General features: G+C 45.6%; 1 protein-coding gene across 7 annotated transcripts in view; it reads left to right on the forward strand.

Moving 5' to 3' along the window:
- The window catches only part of arhgef28a (Rho guanine nucleotide exchange factor (GEF) 28a), a 36,398-nt gene extending 17,883 nt beyond the window's left edge, over nucleotides 1–18,515 (forward strand). For 2 of the 7 annotated variants that reach the window (XM_060050434.1, XM_060050435.1), the window contains exons 12-34: nucleotides 588–786; nucleotides 1,862–1,973; nucleotides 2,369–2,455; nucleotides 4,049–4,091; nucleotides 5,961–6,062; nucleotides 6,653–6,776; nucleotides 7,112–7,247; nucleotides 7,362–7,417; nucleotides 7,513–7,573; nucleotides 7,924–8,062; nucleotides 8,353–8,465; nucleotides 8,935–9,075; nucleotides 10,087–10,340; nucleotides 10,762–10,887; nucleotides 11,002–11,119; nucleotides 11,592–11,846; nucleotides 11,983–12,059; nucleotides 13,428–13,606; nucleotides 13,868–13,959; nucleotides 14,098–14,283; nucleotides 15,423–15,685; nucleotides 16,428–16,475; nucleotides 16,852–18,514. In XM_060050434.1, the coding sequence (XP_059906417.1) occupies nucleotides 588–786; nucleotides 1,862–1,973; nucleotides 2,369–2,455; nucleotides 4,049–4,091; nucleotides 5,961–6,062; nucleotides 6,653–6,776; nucleotides 7,112–7,247; nucleotides 7,362–7,417; nucleotides 7,513–7,573; nucleotides 7,924–8,062; nucleotides 8,353–8,465; nucleotides 8,935–9,075; nucleotides 10,087–10,340; nucleotides 10,762–10,887; nucleotides 11,002–11,119; nucleotides 11,592–11,846; nucleotides 11,983–12,059; nucleotides 13,428–13,606; nucleotides 13,868–13,959; nucleotides 14,098–14,283; nucleotides 15,423–15,685; nucleotides 16,428–16,475; nucleotides 16,852–17,442 (3,502 nt within the window). In that variant the 3' untranslated portion in view covers nucleotides 17,443–18,514. Of the gene's footprint in view, nucleotides 1–587; nucleotides 787–1,861; nucleotides 1,974–2,368; nucleotides 2,456–4,048; nucleotides 4,092–5,960; nucleotides 6,063–6,652; nucleotides 6,777–7,111; nucleotides 7,248–7,361; nucleotides 7,418–7,512; nucleotides 7,574–7,923; nucleotides 8,063–8,352; nucleotides 8,466–8,934; nucleotides 9,076–10,086; nucleotides 10,341–10,761; nucleotides 10,888–11,001; nucleotides 11,120–11,591; nucleotides 11,847–11,982; nucleotides 12,060–13,427; nucleotides 13,607–13,867; nucleotides 13,960–14,097; nucleotides 14,284–15,422; nucleotides 15,686–16,427; nucleotides 16,476–16,851 lie in introns of all 7 variants that reach the window. The other 5 variants (XM_060050436.1, XM_060050440.1, XM_060050438.1 and 2 more) reach the window with 5 other exon arrangements.
- Nucleotides 18,516–18,578: the final 63 nt, after the last annotated feature.

Raw genomic sequence — 18,578 nt, forward strand, 5'->3', positions numbered from 1 at the left:
CCAATGTTGTTATAAATAAAAAATCATTTGCACAAGGCAAGCCGATGCACTTCTCCATGTTGATAAGAGCATTAAAATTAGAACAATTAATGGGAAAAAGAAATCAAGGGATATTTAGCATAGAAAAAAGGTTTGCGATTAATCGCGATTAATCGTGAGTTAGCTATGACAATAATACGATTAATCGCGATTAAATATTTTAATCGCTTGACAGCCCTAGTTATTATATATATTGATTAGAAGAAAATGTATACCTCCCCAACCCTTCAGTTTTGTTTATTTACTTTTATTTACATGAATCACTGTTGTTTACTTTTTGTAGATCTTCTATTAATGTTTAACTGCACTCACACACACCCACACGCACACGCACACAAACACACACACACAAAGGAAAAGTAATGATTAACAACGGTATGCAAAAAAAGGTTTGAAACTGTCGCTTGGATATGTTAATGTCAACTGAAATAGGAAAATCTAACAAATCACAAAGTGAAAGCTAAGATCAGTGCTATTGGTGCCTGTGTCTCTCTCTCTCTCTCTTGGCTTTAACACCCTTTCCCGTCCCATTCTCTCCTCTTCTGCAGTCCCAGTCTGGTGGCCCTGGAGCTGGACAGTGAGGAGGACGGCACCGCCGGGCCCCAGCCGCCCTTCTCGGACCTGGGGTCGGCCGTCCAGAACGGGCCGGGCGACACTGACGCCATGGACACCTTCGACCCCTCCCCCGAACTCACCTGCACGCGCACCAAGTCGGCCTCCTCCGTGTGTGAGGCCACGCCCGCACAGGTGAGCCTCCTGCAGAACTCCCTCATGCCAGACATCGGAAAGAACGTGTTGTAGCGTAGTAGTAGTTAAGATTTACTTAGATACTTTGAGATGAGTTAAGGTTCCTAACCCACCATATAGGTCAGTGGTTCCCAGCCCTTCTCTGTCCTGTGATCCCATTTTTACCAGCTCTGTAAATGTTTTCGGCCCCAACTCTCACTTATGTGCATCTGCTTCCACGCAAATGGTTTTGATCCAATTAACATCTGCTACTATTATCAATGACCTGGTAAACGTAATGGTATCCCTCAAAGGACGTCTATATTTGTAAAACGTTTGTTAAAATAGAACATCAAATATCTAGGTCAGCAATCTCCTGCGACCCCACATGCATATCAGGTGACCCCAAGTTAAATAAGTACACATATTGTTCGTACCACACACAATTGACAGCTAGTTATTTAGTAAGTAAGGTTTATTGGTATATGGACAAATTCAGACACAACGACACATTATGAAATTTGTCATTTGATCATTGCATTGTAGTATTCGTAGTTTAAGCTCATTTACAATAACCATCCCTAGATAGGATTTTCTAACCACAATCCCATTTTAATTTAGATAAAATAAAAACAACAGAAGAAAGGGATATGCCATTATGTTACAATATAAAGTGGACCAACAAGGATAGAGAGATACATAACACTTTATAATAAGGTGCCATAATAAATAGCATGCTAGTCATTACCTAACCCTTTGCTAATATTTGTTAATTGTTACTAAAATAGAGTGTCGCTGGTTAGGGTTAGGGTTAGGTTTAGGGTCGTGTGTTAGGGTTAGGGCCGTGTGTTAGGGTTAGGGTTAGGGTCATGTGTTAGGGTTTTGCAAACAACTAATATTTAATTAATGATGAAAAAAGTATTAACTTGTGCCAAATAGATATTTTAGTAACAATTAACAAATGATAACAAAGGGTTGGGTCATGACTAGTTTGCTATTTATTATGGCACCTTATTATAAAGTGTTACTGATACATGTCTACTGCACTGCAGCAAAACACACATTTGACGCAAACCTGAGTGTATTCTTCGTTTAGGAGTCGTGTGACCAGGGGGTCCGCCTGCGCTCCTACTCCTACTCCTCCTCTAAGCTCAGCCAGAGGCCCCCCGGGGTGTCCCGGGACAGCCCCCCTCCCGCCTCCAGCCCTGGTTAGTGAGCAGGGACCTCACCCACCAGCAGAGCAGTACTACCGACAGGGAACCCACGAGGCCTGGGCGTTGTTTGTTCAGCGTCAGCATGCGCGTCACCAATGGGATTGAGCCCTCTTGTTTGTCTTCGTTTGATTTCTAACACTAGAAACTGTCCATAGACCTGTACAGTATAGTACAACCAACTCCTCAGATGTATGTACCACTAATGTTGTGTTTGTACTAGTTCTCCCTTAACTGCCGTTCCCTACCCCTGTACTAATTGATAGCTAAACTAAGGCAATAGGCTGATTGCATGCGGTGGTGTTGTGTCGGCACTCAGAGTTGATTGTACATGCTAAGCCCTCTGCAGTGGTTCTGTGTGTGAGCAGCCCTCTGTGAACTTTGCCCTGTAGATGGTGTGTTCCACAACTTCAGCTACAGCCGATCTCTCCTCCAAGCCCTCTCTCTGTCTAAATCTCTGTCTCTGCTTCACCCCGGTAGTAAGTACTTTGTTTTCCTTATATCCTCCTCCTGTTTTCTCTCAGTACTGCATGAGTTGCATTGCTGACCTCATTCATGTGCGTTTGTAATTATTCCTCTTTGTGTGCATGTTTGTCATAGTTTGGTGAACAGGAATGAGTTGTGGTTTTCGCCATGACGTGCTTGTGTGTTTGTCCTTGTGCATTCACGTGTGTGTGTGTGTGTGTGTGTGTGTGTGTGTGTGTGTGTGTGTGTGTGTGTGTGTGTGTGTGTGTGTGTGTGTGTGTGTGTGTGTGTGTGTGTGTGTGTGTGTGTGCATGGCTGTCTGGGTGTGGGTTTGGATGTGGATGTTCTTGTTGTGTGTCCATGTACGTATCTGTTTGTGTGTATGTGTGTGTATGTGTGTGTGTGTGTGTGTGTGTGTGTGTGTGTGTGTGTGTGTGTGTGTGTGTGTGTGTGTGCGTGTGTGTATGTGTGTACGTGTGTGTGTGTGTGTGTGTGTGTCTGTCTGTGTGTGTGTATGTGTATGTATTTCTACGTCTGTGCGTGCATATGCATGTTATTAAAACTAGTTTCTGTTGACTGTGGCTGTCCTGTAATAAGTCTGGTCAGCCTGGTGGATTTAAGGCCCAGGAGGCTGGCTCCTTGAGGGCCGACCTCCTGCAGACTGAGGCCAGGTGTCTGGTAGCAGGCGGGCCGTCCTCTACTAAGACCTCTTGGGAACTCTGGCCGGTCGCCGCTGCTGTGAAGCTATCTCTGGCCCCTTGTCTGTCTTTCGTCTGCAAAGTTGAGCACATGACCTCAGACGGATGATTTGAAACTGGTGTTTCTCTAGATGGCTAAAGAAACACTTGTGGGCTTAGATCACTTTTGGTGTTATTTATGATATTTACTTTTTGGTAAGGTTTACGAAACAAACTGTGAATTTCATAGATAACAATACAACTCATAAAAGCTGTTGGAGGTGTAAGGCAGCTCTGGCACGGTAGTCTTATTCAAGTCATTGGAAAACAGTCAGTGCTCAAGGAGCCGTATCTGGGTGATGGTTGTTGGACGGTGGGAGGCTCCTGTCTCTATGACTACCTGCCTTATGCTCTGTGTTCGGTCTGGAAAACTGCTCGTTGGCAAGGCTGTCCTTTCTTTGAACCGGACCAGACAACGTTTGAATGGTGGATGGACACACACAAGCACGCACACACACACACACATACACATACACACACACACATACACATACACATACACATACACATACACATACACATACACACACACATACACACACACACTGTGGCATTATGATGTATGATGTCCTGTTCGATTCAAGGCAGAATATAGATATCAGATATTCAGATATCGTTTGCAACAGCTACACGGAACCATACGCTGACCAAGCAAAATAACATTATGATTAATAGCTGAATTCCTAACTAACAACATTGATTTACACGATGAATATTATCAATAGGACATCAGAGGATGAATGTTTGTTGATATTCACTCGCTCCTTGGTATTGGTTGTCCGATATGCATTCATATAATCCACATGGATTTGCTGAGCCCCTCTTTAAGTTAGTTGGTTTGACCTCAAATGTCTTCATTTTGTATTCCAGAGCAGAGAGCCACCAGCCAATCAGAGCTGACCCATGAAAAAAGGTAAAAGTCTTATCTCTTATAAAACTTTTGAAATGGGATATTTTATAAAACTTTTTGTTAAGCATGTGATGAGTGTTTGGGCTTTATACCAAAACTGAATTATTTAAAATAATGATGCGATAATGTAAGATCTATGAGGTTTTAGGATATAAGGTGATATGGTGTGGTATTAATCAAGTGTATATAAGGTCATTGTTTTCCTACTGTAGATCAAGAGGAAGAGGTATACAAGATATTCATAATCTATCATAATATAAGACCAGTTACCATCATCAAACAATGTCAGGGTACATTCATTTAGTACAAATGCACAGAATTGAGACAGAGATAGGTTGCCATTATCTGCATTTTATGACAATGTTTATATAATGTTGTGTATCGTGTTATTAATCTTTATTAATCTTATCAATGAACTAGCATCATTATTCTTATGCAGTTTGCTTTTCTATAACCTGGCTCCAGTTATTCCAGTCCAGCAAGACCCGTTTGTTCTGTGCTTACCATGGTAACAATGATGTGATATGGTATCATGAACTTAAATGTTATAAAACCCCTCATTGTCATCCCTAGACAATGTTACCTTGTATTGAAAGGAGCCAGTTAATCTTTCCTCTTCCTGGTGTACAGTATCGTCCTGGCTTCAGGGGACCATTTAAACTGCCTGGTGCTTTAACGTGCTGCTGTTGCTCTTAGACTGCGCTGTAGCTCTGTGGCGCCCTCTAGTGCCCCCCCTCATGCTGTCTTCATTGTCCAGTCTTTCGTTGTTTTCTTTTACACTTTTGGGACGCTTAAGGTCACCAAGAATTGTTGAAGTGATTTGGATTATTTATTGTTATTACATGTGTATTGACCTCACCCTAGTTTCATTAGTGGTACTCCTCTAAAAATGTCATGAAGATAAAAACAATCAAGTATTTACCTTTGCCTGCGCCTTAAAGGGGCAGTGTGTGGTTTAGCGGCATCTAGTGGTGAGGTTGCAGATTGCTACCAACTAAATACCCCCCATAACCTCTACCTTTCCATCGATTTAGGAGAAGCTATGATGGCCTGTACTGTTCCAAGATGATATCATTGTCTACGACAGCTACCAAAAAAGAGGTTCCTTGAGAGATTTATATATTTTATTTGGATACTCAGTTTGTAAAACTATATCTAATAACCTAAAACTGAGATAGCGATTATGATTGTTCATCGTTTCGGATTGTAGTAGCATTTATAAATACACGTCCTCTCTAGATCCTAATGTCCATTCTGGGCTACTGTAGAAACATGGCGGTGCATAATGGCAAGCTCCTTTGAAGAAAACCATGCACCTCTATGTAGATATAAAGGGCTCATTCTAAGGTAACGAAACACAGCCATTCTTACTGCATCGGTGTATTCACTAATTAAACATACTTATTATTTATTTGTGCCAAATCTGTTGTGCTGGATGCCACTTAATTCTACACACTGCACCTTTAAATCAATAAGAGATCCATTCCTAAATTGTTAAAGATTCACCTAATCTGAAACCAAACCCTTATCCTAAAACCTAAAACTAAACACTAAAACCAAATCATAAAACCAAACTCTAACCTAACCCTAAAAGCCATAACTAAACCCTAAAACTTAACCTCAACCCTAAAATAAAACCTCAAATAAAACTCTAATCATCCAACCCAACCCTAATCCTAATTTAACCCTAACCCTGAAACTAAAACTTCAAACCTCAAGCTAAACCAAACCCTAACCCGCAAAACCAAACACTCAAACCAAACCCTAATCCTGCCTCCATTTTGGTTGTTGTATCCCTTTCGCCACCTGCAGTGTCACCGTGTTTTCTCCATGTGTGTGTGTGTGTTTTATGTGCACGTGTGATTCCCACAGGGAGGTCAGGTTACGTAGACGGGCCCAGTCGGCCGACGATGAAGGCGTCACGGGGCTGTCAGAGTCCCTTCAACATCTCACTTTATCTGAGTTTCTTAAAGAGTATGTGGCTTCACCTGGCTAACAGCCTCCCTTAACCACTATCCCATCACTAAACCACACATTGAGGGTCTTGCCTGTTGCAACCGATCTACACATCGCCCTCTCTCTTCGTCTCCTCATCCCTTTCAGCTTCGTGGCTAATGTCCTAAATGAGGAATTAACAGCCGTCTCTAACGTTGTGTAAAGAAACCCCCATGACCTTCTGGTTTGCATGTATTCCTGTCTCTTGTCGTTACTAACTACACATTGACGCCACAGGGGTCAGACTCTAAGGAGCCCGTGCTTGTTCTTTCCGACCACAGGTTCCACATTCACTGGATGCACTTTCATTATGTCGGTGGCTAACACAATGACTGTGTGTGATGAGTATTAACCAATGTCCAAGTCTCTGTGACACCTGGTACCGTAACCTGTCCTTTTACAGATACTGTGTGTTGACATTTTAACCGTGCAAGTCGTCGTCGGGTCAACTAACCAAACATCTTCTATCCAATCGCCCTGGACTTTGTGTTGTCCGGTTTGAATCATGTGAAGGATGGATCATTTATTTAAGGTTCTCATGGTTATCGTTTCCCTTCACATGTGGGCAGAATCGAAGAGGAAGAGTTTGATAAGTACAACATCCCGTCCAAGTCGGACTCGGACAAGTACAAAGTGATCCGGACCTTCAGCTTCCTGAAGAACCGGATGACCAGCACACGCAACAAGAGCAAGGTACCTTCCACCTTAGAGGAGTCCAATCTGAACTATTATATTTGTTTCTAGATCTTAACCTATGTACAGACAGCGCCTTACATTACGACAAGATTGACACACTGAATATTTGCATTTAAGGTATTCATAGTGGGTGTTGGTAGGGTTTTAGAGATGGACACAGTCTCTTCCGATAGACAGACTGACCAGTCGTCAACGAAACCAATAATATTATGAATATCGTACTTCATATATAATTTATCATATTTTGGATGTTTCCTTACAGCTGTGCATGTTTAAGATTTTGGGTGTGCCTTCTCTACTCACTGTATGTGTCTCTTGTTTGTCCTTTCAAGGGGAAGGCCAAGGACAGAGAGGCCAAGGAGAGACAGCTAAATGGACACCAGTTTGCCACTGGTTCCTGCCTGGGACCCACCGTGTGTCTGATCTGTGAAAAGCCTGCCTCTGGACGGGACCTTCTGCATTGCTCCAGTAGGTCCCAGTCTTCATCGACATACACAACCTCTCAGAAATGACACCAAGGGTTTCAAGCTACCCTTAAAGAACATGTACAATAAGGTCTTAACGCTCACTATTCTCCTTTAGGGTGCATGTCCATGGTCCACAAAGGCTGTAAGGACTCTGTCCCTCCATGTCTGAAGGTATGATCAATATCATTGAGGCTTTCACAGTGTTTGGCTTAAGTCTCCTGCTCATACAGTCAGCCTCTCACCAACCTCTCCTTTATATTACCCAGAAGCCTCAGGATAAGTATGCCGTTTCCATGGTGAAGAACAGAACAGCCTCTCTTCCACAAAGTGAGTCTAAAAGCAAGTTCAAAGATCATCAGCGTTGTTGGTGTTATGTGTTGAATGTGGCCAACCACCTATGAATCATTTTTGTGTCTACAAACGGAGTGGCTAGTTTTCCTGTAAAACTTTAACTTGTTTCACCACTTCACAGGCAACGTAAGAAACCATTTTCTGCCATATTATTCTAATATATTTACATAATCTCTTGCATGTTAATATATTTGCATATAGCATATTACCATTGAAATTTAGCATAATATTTGAATTTCTGAAGCTCCATCCAGATTAATAAGGGCCACAATTTAGGCTACACAAACGTAATCATGTGTTGCCTCCCCCTGCTCCCTGTCTTCCAGATTTCACCCTGAGGGACGGCCCTCCTCTGTGCGTTCACCCCAACACCATGTCCTTACCGGTCAGCAGCCCCAAGGAGAGGAGGGAGGGAGCCCTGCTCTTCAACCCGCACTCTGGGAGCTTCTCCAACGCAAGCGACAGGTCAGAGGAACCCTCAAAGCCTGTTAGAGACACGATCAATGAGGGATTTTATGGTATTTGTTTGACTATTTACTATGTCATTTAGCAGTCGCTATCATCCAAAGAGATTTACTGGGATTTGTTGAACAATCATGTCATTAATGAGCAGGTTAGATTCCTCTCCCAAGGATGCCTGGTAGACTGCAGGTTTGGGCATTTCAAATGTCCAACTGTAATTAAACCTGTTTTAACATCATTTCTATGTTTCCTATATTGGGTTTATGTATGATGTCTATTTTCTTGCATATTAGGCAGAGTGAAAGTTCCGAGCCAGAGACCGACAGCTGGAGGATTTTCAGCCAATCGGATGAGCTCCCTCAAACCACAGCCTCTTCCACTTCCACAGACTCCTCCATCGGAGAAGGTAAGGTCCAGGAAACCTTTGTTCTTCTCACAGAGTGTCTTCTCACATACTGATTCATCTGGGATCCAGAAGTCCTTCTCGATGTTTCAGGTTTAGTTGCGGTGATATTTACTGAGGAAAACGCATTATTGCGAGTGGATGAAGCTTAACGAAGGGGATTTTAATAATTGTATTACCACAGTGGCCAGTCACTGTGGTGACTGGCACAGTGTCCACACACAGTGTGGATTTGAAACCTTTACAGACACAATTTTTACAGTGAACTACGGCTGACCGAGTTTGTGTTCACTAATAACGTTCACAAATCTCCGCCTCCAGCAACACGATTGGTTGAAAACAAAAAAAAGTGGACAACCCCGTTCACCCAGCATTGAGCTCGCCTGATATCCGACTGTAGATATAAATATAAATTCTGAAGGGTGGGACGTCATATATCTTATCTCATGGTGTCGTACCTCTCCCTTTCCAGACTGCTTGGACTCGTTGGTGGGCAGCGACCTCACGGCCGGCGCGGTGGAGTTTGAGGCAGAGTCGTGGAGCCTCAACGTGGAGCACAAGTTCTGCAAGAAGCAGGACAAGCAGGAGGTCAAGAGACAGGATGTCATCTATGGTGAGGAGAGGAACAGGAGCAGCTTACTCAGTAGTGTTCTTACTAGAATACACAGCTTTACACTCCAAACGCCCGGGTTTGTGTGTCATGTAATTTCCATAGTAAAGATAATAATAATATCGTATTGATGGCGATGGCACATACAAAATATGTAAATGTATTTTTTTTTGCAGCACTAAGACACTTTACATAGAGAAAAACTGCTTAAACAACAGCATTAAAGTCAGTATATCTTCATAAGTCTGTAAAGAATCCCATTAAAACACACTAAAACATTAAGTGTAATGTTTAGAGCACAGCATAACATAAGCTCATAACCATAACATTAAGAGCGTACAGGAGAGAGGGGAAAGCTACACACTAATAGCACATTGAGTGTTACGGTCTGGGTCAGGTGTAGATCGAAGTGCGGAAGGAAGAGGGGGCAGGCAGTGATTCGTTTGTAAAACAAAAGATAAGAAACTCGTCTCAAAAACACTACAAAAAACGATGGAACCACATTCCGGCAATATTCAACCGGAAAAACCTTTGTGAAGATACAGCAGGGAGTGAGGGGAGGAGAGGGAATAAATAGATATGACAACAGGTGCGGAATATTTGTCCATGATTGTCTGGTGTCTGGTGAGGACAGCACTGTGCGTGGCTAGAATAGGACACGTATCGGTGGCTGCGGCTCCGCTGCATAATAATAATAATACTAATGATCAGTTTTTTATAGCGCTTTTCTAAATACTCAAAGACACTTTACATATAAGAAAGGAATACATATAGACAGTTACAGACACTCAAACAAAAGAAAAAAATAAACAACACCACAACAATTGGCAACACATTAAGAGAGCGGGAGAGGGTGGAAGATGGCGGAGGATGATTTGTCAAATGTTGTCGGTGGTCACCGAAGAGATAGGTTTTAAGTTGACTTTTGAATGAACATGCATAACTGTTGAGCATCGTACTCTAAAGCCCTCAGTCACCCTGGTCCTTCACGTCGTCATGTCTCTGCCCTCTCAGAGCTGATGCAGACGGAGGTCCACCACCTGCAGACGCTGCACGTCATGGCGGAGGTGTTCCGGCGCGGCGTGCGGGAGGAGGTCCAGCTGGACGCCGAGGCCCAGGACCGGCTGTTCCCCGTCCTGGACCGGCTGCTCGCCCTGCACCACGCCTTCTTCTGCTCCATGAGGGAGCGATGCCACAGCTCCGCCGCCGCCGCCCCCGAGCAAGACAGCTACCTCATCAAGCAGATAGGGGACCTCCTTCTGCACCAGGTGAGGGCCTTCTCCAGGGACTCCAGCAGGCATTAGCAGATGCTTTTATCCAAAGTGACGCTAGGAGTGAGGCTACGATTCAGGCTACAAGTCAGGCTACAACAGAGGCTAGAAATGATGGCTAAGAGTGAGGTTACGAGTGACATTGCGAGTGAGGCTACAAGTGAGGCTACAAGTGAGGTTACAAGTGAGGTAGCAAGGGAGGTTTACGAGTGAACTACAATGGAGGCTACGAGTGAGGCTACGAGTGAGACTGGGACCAATCAAAGCATATAATCAGCGAGTAACCTCAAAAAAACCTTCTCTTGCTTATTAGTCCATTATTAGTGCAGGTTAGTAAATGAGGGTTTGATAAGGGTGGGGGAAGATATATGTTGATATGGCTTGCCACATTTTTTAACGATAGTTTACGTTGCTCCAGTTCACAGAGGAGAATGCAGAGAGGATGAAGCAGGTCTATGGGGAGTTCTGCAGCCACCACAACGACGCCGTCAGCTTCTTCAAGGAGCTGCAGCAGAATAACAAGAGATTCCAGACCTTTGTTAAGGTAACAGACTAATTATTGGAATACCTATCCAAATAAAGTGCTCTTAAAGGTTGTCATTTAACGCCAGGAAAGGACATCACTGATTAATATCTGCATTTATTGAACCTTTTAAAGCAACAAAGCAACAACTCTCTGGTGAGGCGGAGGGAGATCCCAGAATGCATCTTGCTGGTGACCCAAAGGATCACTAAGTACCCCGTGCTGCTGGAGAGGATTCTGAAATACACGCAAGGTCAGTGAGGACAAAAGGATTTCTTGTAGGAAAGTTCTTGACAGAACAGTATTTGGTTTAATGGAGCATGATACTGGGAGGACACACCGGCAGCATATACCAAGCATCTTCACTGAGACATTTTCCACACAAACAGGCATGATAAGGAAGCAAAACTGAAACCAAAAGAGGTTTTCCTGGTGTAAACTATTGAGGTGTGTTATAAGGAAGCAAACTTGAAACCAAAAGAGGTTCCCTAGTCTAAACCGGCCTAGTGATTGATAAAACACATCTTGGCCACAGTGTCGGTTACAAATGCAATCTTACACAACTCCGCTCAATTGGAGGTTGGAAGGAGAATTGATACAAACCGTATTCAAGTACTAAACAAACTAATTTGTAGAAATTGTGATATCATTGCTGACTCAGGTTTCCAATACATTTCTTCCGTACAAGCTAAGATCTATTCCTACGTCTGTAACGTTGACCCCAGAGGCCACCCAGGAACACGCAGACCTACTGAAGGCCCTGGCTCAGATCCGCGAGGTCATCGCCGCCGTGGACCTCCGCGTCAGCGAGTACGAGCGGGTTCAGAGGCTACAGGAAGTGTGGACCCGTACGGAGAGCCGCAGCTCGGCCAAGCTGAAGAACGGCCACATCTTCCGCAAGCAGGACATGATGCGCCCGGGCCAGGTCCTCAAGCACCAGGGGCTGCTGCTGTGGAAGACCGCCACCGGGCGTCTCAAAGGTAGGACCACCCAACGCTCTTCAACGGAGCATTCTTCACATTTCTACTCCACTGTAGTTTTTCTCTAAAAGGTTTAATTTCCATGATAATAATATGTAATTCTGAATAAGGATCTTTTTTGTCATTTCTTCCGCAGATGTGATGGCGCTTCTCCTCGCAGACACGCTCATCTTCCTGCAGGAGAAGGACCAGAAATATGTGTTTGCTGCTGTGGTTCGTAGTTTATTAGTTTATATATGTATATAGTAGCAGATATTACAGGTGGCTAAGTAAGACTTACCAGTATACTATTAAATGCATTTATTCTGTATGCATACGTCAAATGATGAAACAGTTTAAAGTAACAAAAAAATAATGAGTGATAATAATAATCTGATTTTAACCTGTTTGCTCACACTTACAAAAATAAATTCAAAGTCAGTGTTTTAAGTATACAAACCAATAAGCTAGTTAGTGTAATAGCTTCAAATTCAAGCCTGCTATTAGACTGGGTAGGCCCGCCCATTCTGCCGGCGATTTGAGTTCGCCCTGCAAAGGGTCTTATTTCTAGTTTCGATACGTTTTTGCAGGAGTTAATCACCATGCTGGCTTTTCCCCCTGGTGCGCTATTGGCTGGTTTAACACAATGACGACAGGGAAGCGACGTCAAGCAGCCAATTGCGTACAGAGTCATTTGAACTAGGCCCATTGATCACGCCACTTGTGCTGAAGAAAATGACGGCAGCTTCCCCAGACCAACGTGCAATCTACGATTGAGCTTGGTCTGGCAATAGCCAGGCTAGCCTGCTGTACTTGCAGATAAGGTCCTTCTTGAACAAAGAACCCAACACTGTGTATTAGACAACAATGCTGATGGCACAACAGTTGAGCCACTCCCACTAGAGTGCTTGTTTAAAAAGAAAATACCGGTCTTGGTAATCAACCCATCCCAACCGTCTCTCCTGGCTTCACCAAAACATCAAATTTACTTCCTTGTACCGATTCTACCGAAGAGCATTAAGCATGAGCCTCTCGAACAATAATGGCAGTATGGAACTTTGGTCTTTTTGATTCAATATCCGTCGGTCAATGAGGGGTTTGTTAATTTCTACAAGTGCTTTATTAAATATCTTATCACACAGACCAAAGGGCTATTCTGCTAAGGTTAACAATTGTGGCGGGCGCGGTCATTCAAAATGCTCTGAGGCTGAAACGGCACACCAAAGTGATTTTGTAGCAATGATGTTGGTAACAGATATTTGATCAAAGCCAGGATGAAAAGTTATAATGGGTTGATCATCACCCAGTTATCCATTACATTTACATTTAGAGCATTTAGCAGACACTTTTATCAAAAGCGCCTCACAATAAGTACATTTGTCAGAAGAACATTAAAGATATTCATCGAAACAAGTCAGAAGCCATTACAATTGTAAGGTTAACCCATTCCCCGTACACAACAAAGATAGCTAGGATAAGATGCACAAAAGATAACACACAACATACAATAAGTGCGGAAGAGGGGTACCAGCCTTATCTTTCATGAACAAACAAACCCCTGAGCCCTGACCCCCTGACCCCTGCCCGGCCCCTGACCCTCAGGACCAGAAGCCCTCGGTGATCTCGCTGCAGAAGCTGATTGTGCGGGAGGTGGCCAACGAGGAGCGGGGCATGTTCCTGATCAGCGCCTCGGCCGCCGGCCCCGAGATGTACGAGGTCCACGCCGCCTCCAAGGATGAACGCAACACCTGGATGAGGCTGATCCGCGAGGCCGTGGAGAGGTGAGCTTCACCGCTGAGGAGTCGTGTGTAGCAAAAATGTTACACTGAGTAGTCATCCAAGTCTGAACCAGATCTTGGACTGTCTGTCTATCGCTTGGTCTGTCTTTCTGATTTTACTGTCTGTCTGTCCGTCTGTTTGGACTCCCTGTCAATCGCTTTGTCTGTCTGTCGGAGTTTACTCCCTGTCTGTCCGTCTGTTCGGACTGTCTGTCTAGCGTTTGGTCTGCTTTCAGCTGATTGTCTGTCGCTCCATCTTTCCAGCTGTCCAGAGGAAGAGGACGACTACACCAGCGAATCAGAGGACGAGAAGCGAGCGGCCGAGGCCCGCATTCAAAAGATCCACAAACTGCAAGGTGACTTCTTAGGAGAAGACCCCCTGGCATCGTCATTCAGCCACAAAGCCCACCCTGACACACATCGACCCCATACTCTCACCTTGCTACTTTGTGCGTCGCAACATTCTTATCCTTATTAAAACGTGTTTCCCCCAGAGAGCCTGATGAGCCGAGACCAGCAGATCGTCTCCAGCCTGGAGGAGAAGCTGGGGATCTACGCAGAGACCATCGCGCTCCACTGGAAGATGGACGTGTCCCAGCTGGAGTCACGCGTACGGGTGCAGCCCCACGCCGAGGAGGTCCCACAGGCCGCCGTGTGGCTGGCTGCCGCGCTGCAGGAGAGTAGGTCCCGCCATCTATATGTATCGTCTGTCTGTCTTCTGTCTGTCTGTCTGTCTGTCTGTCTGTCTGTCTGTCTGTCTGTCTGTCTGTCTGTCTGTCTGTCTGTCTGTCTGTCTGTCTGTCTGTCTGTCTGTCTGTCTGTCCGTCCGTCCGTCCGTCCGTCCGTCCGTCCGTCCGTCCGTCCGTCCGTCCGTCCGTCCGTCCGTCCGTCCGTCCGTCCGTCCGTCCGTCCGTCCGTCCGTCCGTCCGTCCGTCCGTCCGTCCGTCCGTCCGTCCGTCCGTCCGTCCGTCCGTCCGTCCGTCCGTCCGTCCGTCCGTCCGTCCGTCCGTCCGTCCGTCCGTCCGTCCGTCCGTCCGTCCGTCCGTCTGTCTGTCTTTACAGTTGTTCCCTGACTTGTGGTAGACACAGTGTCGTCAATAGTGCTTTACGAAAAGGAACTTACACTCTTAATTATGCATCCAATAAGGTTGGGTAACTGACTGTGTACGCATTCAAAGAGAAAACATTGACGCATTCGTATCACTGATACCAGGTTGAGGGAAGTGAATCGAGAGAGATTATGGTAATATCATCTTTATTATTTATCTGTTGCTGCCAAACATTATTTTTTAGAATTCTGTGCGTCACACACATAATACATAACACACAATATTGCAAATGATATTAGTTGGATAGATTGCATTTTGAGTGTGGAAGCATCATTATTAATATAAAATGAACTCAAACTTTATGAACCCAACACTTGGGACATTCACTTGTCACAGCAGCTCAGCTCAAGAGAAAATAGAAATTTTGTGATAGAAACAAATACAAATAAAAAACAAATGATTGAAAGCTAAAATGTGCTGTAAACTTCTATCGTCCTGTGACCCCTCAGTACTGACCACCGTCCCTCCTCCCTCCCCCCGTCCCTCCTCCCTCCCCCCGTCCCTCCTCCCTCCCCCCGTCTCTCCTCCCTCCCCCCCGTCTCTACTCCCTCCCCTCTCTCCTCCCTCCCCTCTCTCTCCTCCCTCCCCCTCTCTCCCCCCTCCCCCTCTCTCCTCCCCCCTCTCTCCTCCCTCCCCCCTCTCTCCACCCCCCCCCTCTCTCCTCCCTCCCCCCTCTCTCCCCCCTCCCCCCTCTCTCCTTCCTCCCCCAGCTGAGAACCTGAAGACCATGCTGCAGCCCCTGGCCGTCTCCCCCTGCAGCCCGGACACCGTGAGCGACTCTGTGTTCCCGCCCAGCCCCCCGCTCCTCTCCCCTCTCTCCCCCCTGCATGACGCCGGCTCCCTGTTTGAGGAGGAGGAGGGGGAGGGGGAGGGGGAGGGGGAGGGGGAGGCAGAGTGGAGCGATTCTGTCACGCTCAACAGTTTGACTCACCTGCAGAATGGAAGGGGGCCAGAGGACTGCGACAGCATCAAGGTAGACCAGAAGACCACCTGCCACACGAGGAGCGCTTCTTTATTTAGGAATGTCTGTCTTTATTTGTATTTATTTAGTTATTATTATTTAGATATTTAGTTTGTATTTTGTGTATAGCATTTTGTATTCATTATAATATATAATGAACAGCACTATATTTTTGGATTTGTGCAACGGTATCAGAGTTTGAAAAATACCTAGAAATATAGATCTAAATTAGCATAGATTGACTACGGTTGTCTCAGAACACAGCCAGGGGCCGCTTCTACCTTTACTGGACGTCCACCTCTGAATGTTATAATAGTAGCATCGGTCAGAGTGGATGCCAGTGGTTAATGCTGCCCTCAGCTCTTTCCCTCTCCCCGGAGACGTGTGGCTTTAGATTGCTTGCATTTACCTGAATTATTTATTTAGTAGTCAATCGGAATTAGAATTCAATCTAATGTTAATTATTGATGAGCTCATAAAAACAAACATTTCCCATAAATAGAGTAGTGTTAGGACCGGGAATTACCCTGATGTCGTTCCATGTTGTTCCACAAACATGTCAGTGTCTCCCCTGAGGCTGACATGGAGGATTCTTCCTTTGACACCTGAATCCAGCCTTGTCAAAACCTCAAGTTTACACAAAAGTGAAATGTGCTCAAATTTGTCACTTAATGAGTTCACAACATCCCTTTGAGTTGTTTGCTTCCTGCATGAGTCGCTTCAGGCCTTTGCTTGTCTCTTCTCTTCTTTGCAGGTTGCCCAGAGTGTTCAAAGCCTGACACAGTTGCTTTACAGTCTGCAGGTGACGTATTTACTTCTTAAGAAACAGTTCATCAGCGGCTTTCATCTCAGCTCACCCCAAAGCCTGTGCCACACACGTAGGCCCACGCAACACATTGTAGCACATTGTAACCCTGTTTTAGGACATGTAAACACGACATGAACCCTGTATGTGTATTTGTACCTGTGTGTATATATATATATATATATATATATAGAGAGAGAGAGAGAGAGAGAGAGAGAGAGAAAGAGAGAGAGAGAGAGAGAGACAGAGAGAGACAGAGAGAGACAGAGAGAGACAGAGAGAGACAGAGAGTGATGGAAACAGGAAAAATAGTAATGATTCTCTTTTTCGTGAGATATTTATACCACATGTCCTCATGGTTGGCTCCCCCCAGGCCGTGGTGAGCATCCAGGACAGCTGCCACGAGGTCCAGAAGCTCCTCCTCTCCTCCACTTCCTCCTCCGTCCGCGGCCAGAGACCCCTGTCCCACGCCTCCTCCTCCACCTCCTCCACCTCCCCCACCTCCTCCTCCTCCTCCTCCTCCTCCGTGCGGGGCCCCTCCCTGCAGGAGCAGGAGAAGCAGCGCAACCTGGAGAAGCGGCGGGAGGAGGCGGCGGCGGCGCTGCGGCAGCAGGGCCGCCTGCGTCTGGACCGCCAGCGCTGGGAGAGGGAGTGCCAGGCCCGGGACGGCCAGCAGGGGGCGCTGGAGGCCCGGCTGGAGGAGCGCGAGCGGCACTGCGGCCTGCAGACGGAGAGCCTGCGGCGCGGGAGGCAGGAGCTGGAGGGCCAGCTGGAGGAGTACCAGCAGAGCCTGGAGCGGCTGCGGGACGGCCAGCGCAGCGTGGAGAGGGAGCGCCGCCGCCTGGACACCCAGCAGAGGGCGCTGCGGAGCTGGAGGCACGGCCGGCAGAGGAGCCTGCCCAGCATGGGGCCCGCCCTCGTCATCCCTCTGGGGGAGAAGCAGGTGAGGGTTAGGGGGGAGTGACACACACACACACACACACACACACACACACGGCAGGCATGTATCATCCCTTAAAGGTGGCGTGGTCCTCCCCTCTGGGGGAGACGCAGGTGAGGGTTAGGGGGGAGTGAAACACACACACGCCAGGCATGTACAGCCTCTTAAAGGTGCGGTTGATCCGATTCCAGAGTTCTGAAAAGAGAGCAGAAAGGAGCAGAAGAGAAAACATTGTTAAACTAAACAACCAACTGATTGGTCAGAAAGGAGCCGGGAGCTGGTTAAAAATCTAAATTCTCTCTCAGTCAAATAGAAACAGATATTCTCACAGAGCATTTCACTCACTAATAGCTGACGGACGGCTAGGTCTGTTCTGAACATTTACACTCTGTAATAGCTCTCACAACGCACCTACATCCCATTCAACGTCTCCCCCTCCCCTAAGCATTCAGCGATGCCTCTTGGAGTCTTGCTAATACAGTAGAGTCTTAATCTGGGAAGATTTGCCTGACGATACCACTTACCGATCTGATCCATTCATTATTCATCCTCGACAATACAGTATACACTTAAGCTTTTGCATTTTATATCGATTCAAAGAAACAAGTCAGAAAAGTTGACATTTGTGACGACATTGGGCTTATTTTACATCATGACTAATTTGCAATTCATAATTGTACAAACTCTTCCTTGGCTTTTTTTAGCTCATATTTGTATGGCTCTTCCAATTTATACCCGTTCCCGACCCCTGCTATATACCAGATGTCTGAGCTAGTTACAACACATGTATTGATTCCCCTCGCCTCATTAGAAGCATGCTTTGGTCTTGTGAAACGAATGATCCTTGATCTGGCCTTGGGCCTGCTGGTGTCCAGGGTATGTACTTAGCCTTTTTCTCTTAAAAAATACGATACCAAATGACAATAACATATGTGTTATTGCATATTTTTACCCATAACATATCCATATCAGCGCTTGCCTACTCTTTACCTTATGGTTGCATGACTCAAATATGAATAGCCAGAATGTAAATCCTCATTGAAATATAACTCTTTAGGTTTCATTGTTTCAATAACTTTATATTCAGATGAGACAAGAGTAAAGGGAGCTGTGTATAGATACATATTAGTATATAATTTTGTTCTATATGTAGGGCATTT

This window comes from Gadus macrocephalus, chromosome 4 (assembly GCF_031168955.1).
Source record: "Gadus macrocephalus chromosome 4, ASM3116895v1".
Lineage (NCBI taxonomy): Eukaryota > Metazoa > Chordata > Actinopteri > Gadiformes > Gadidae > Gadus > Gadus macrocephalus.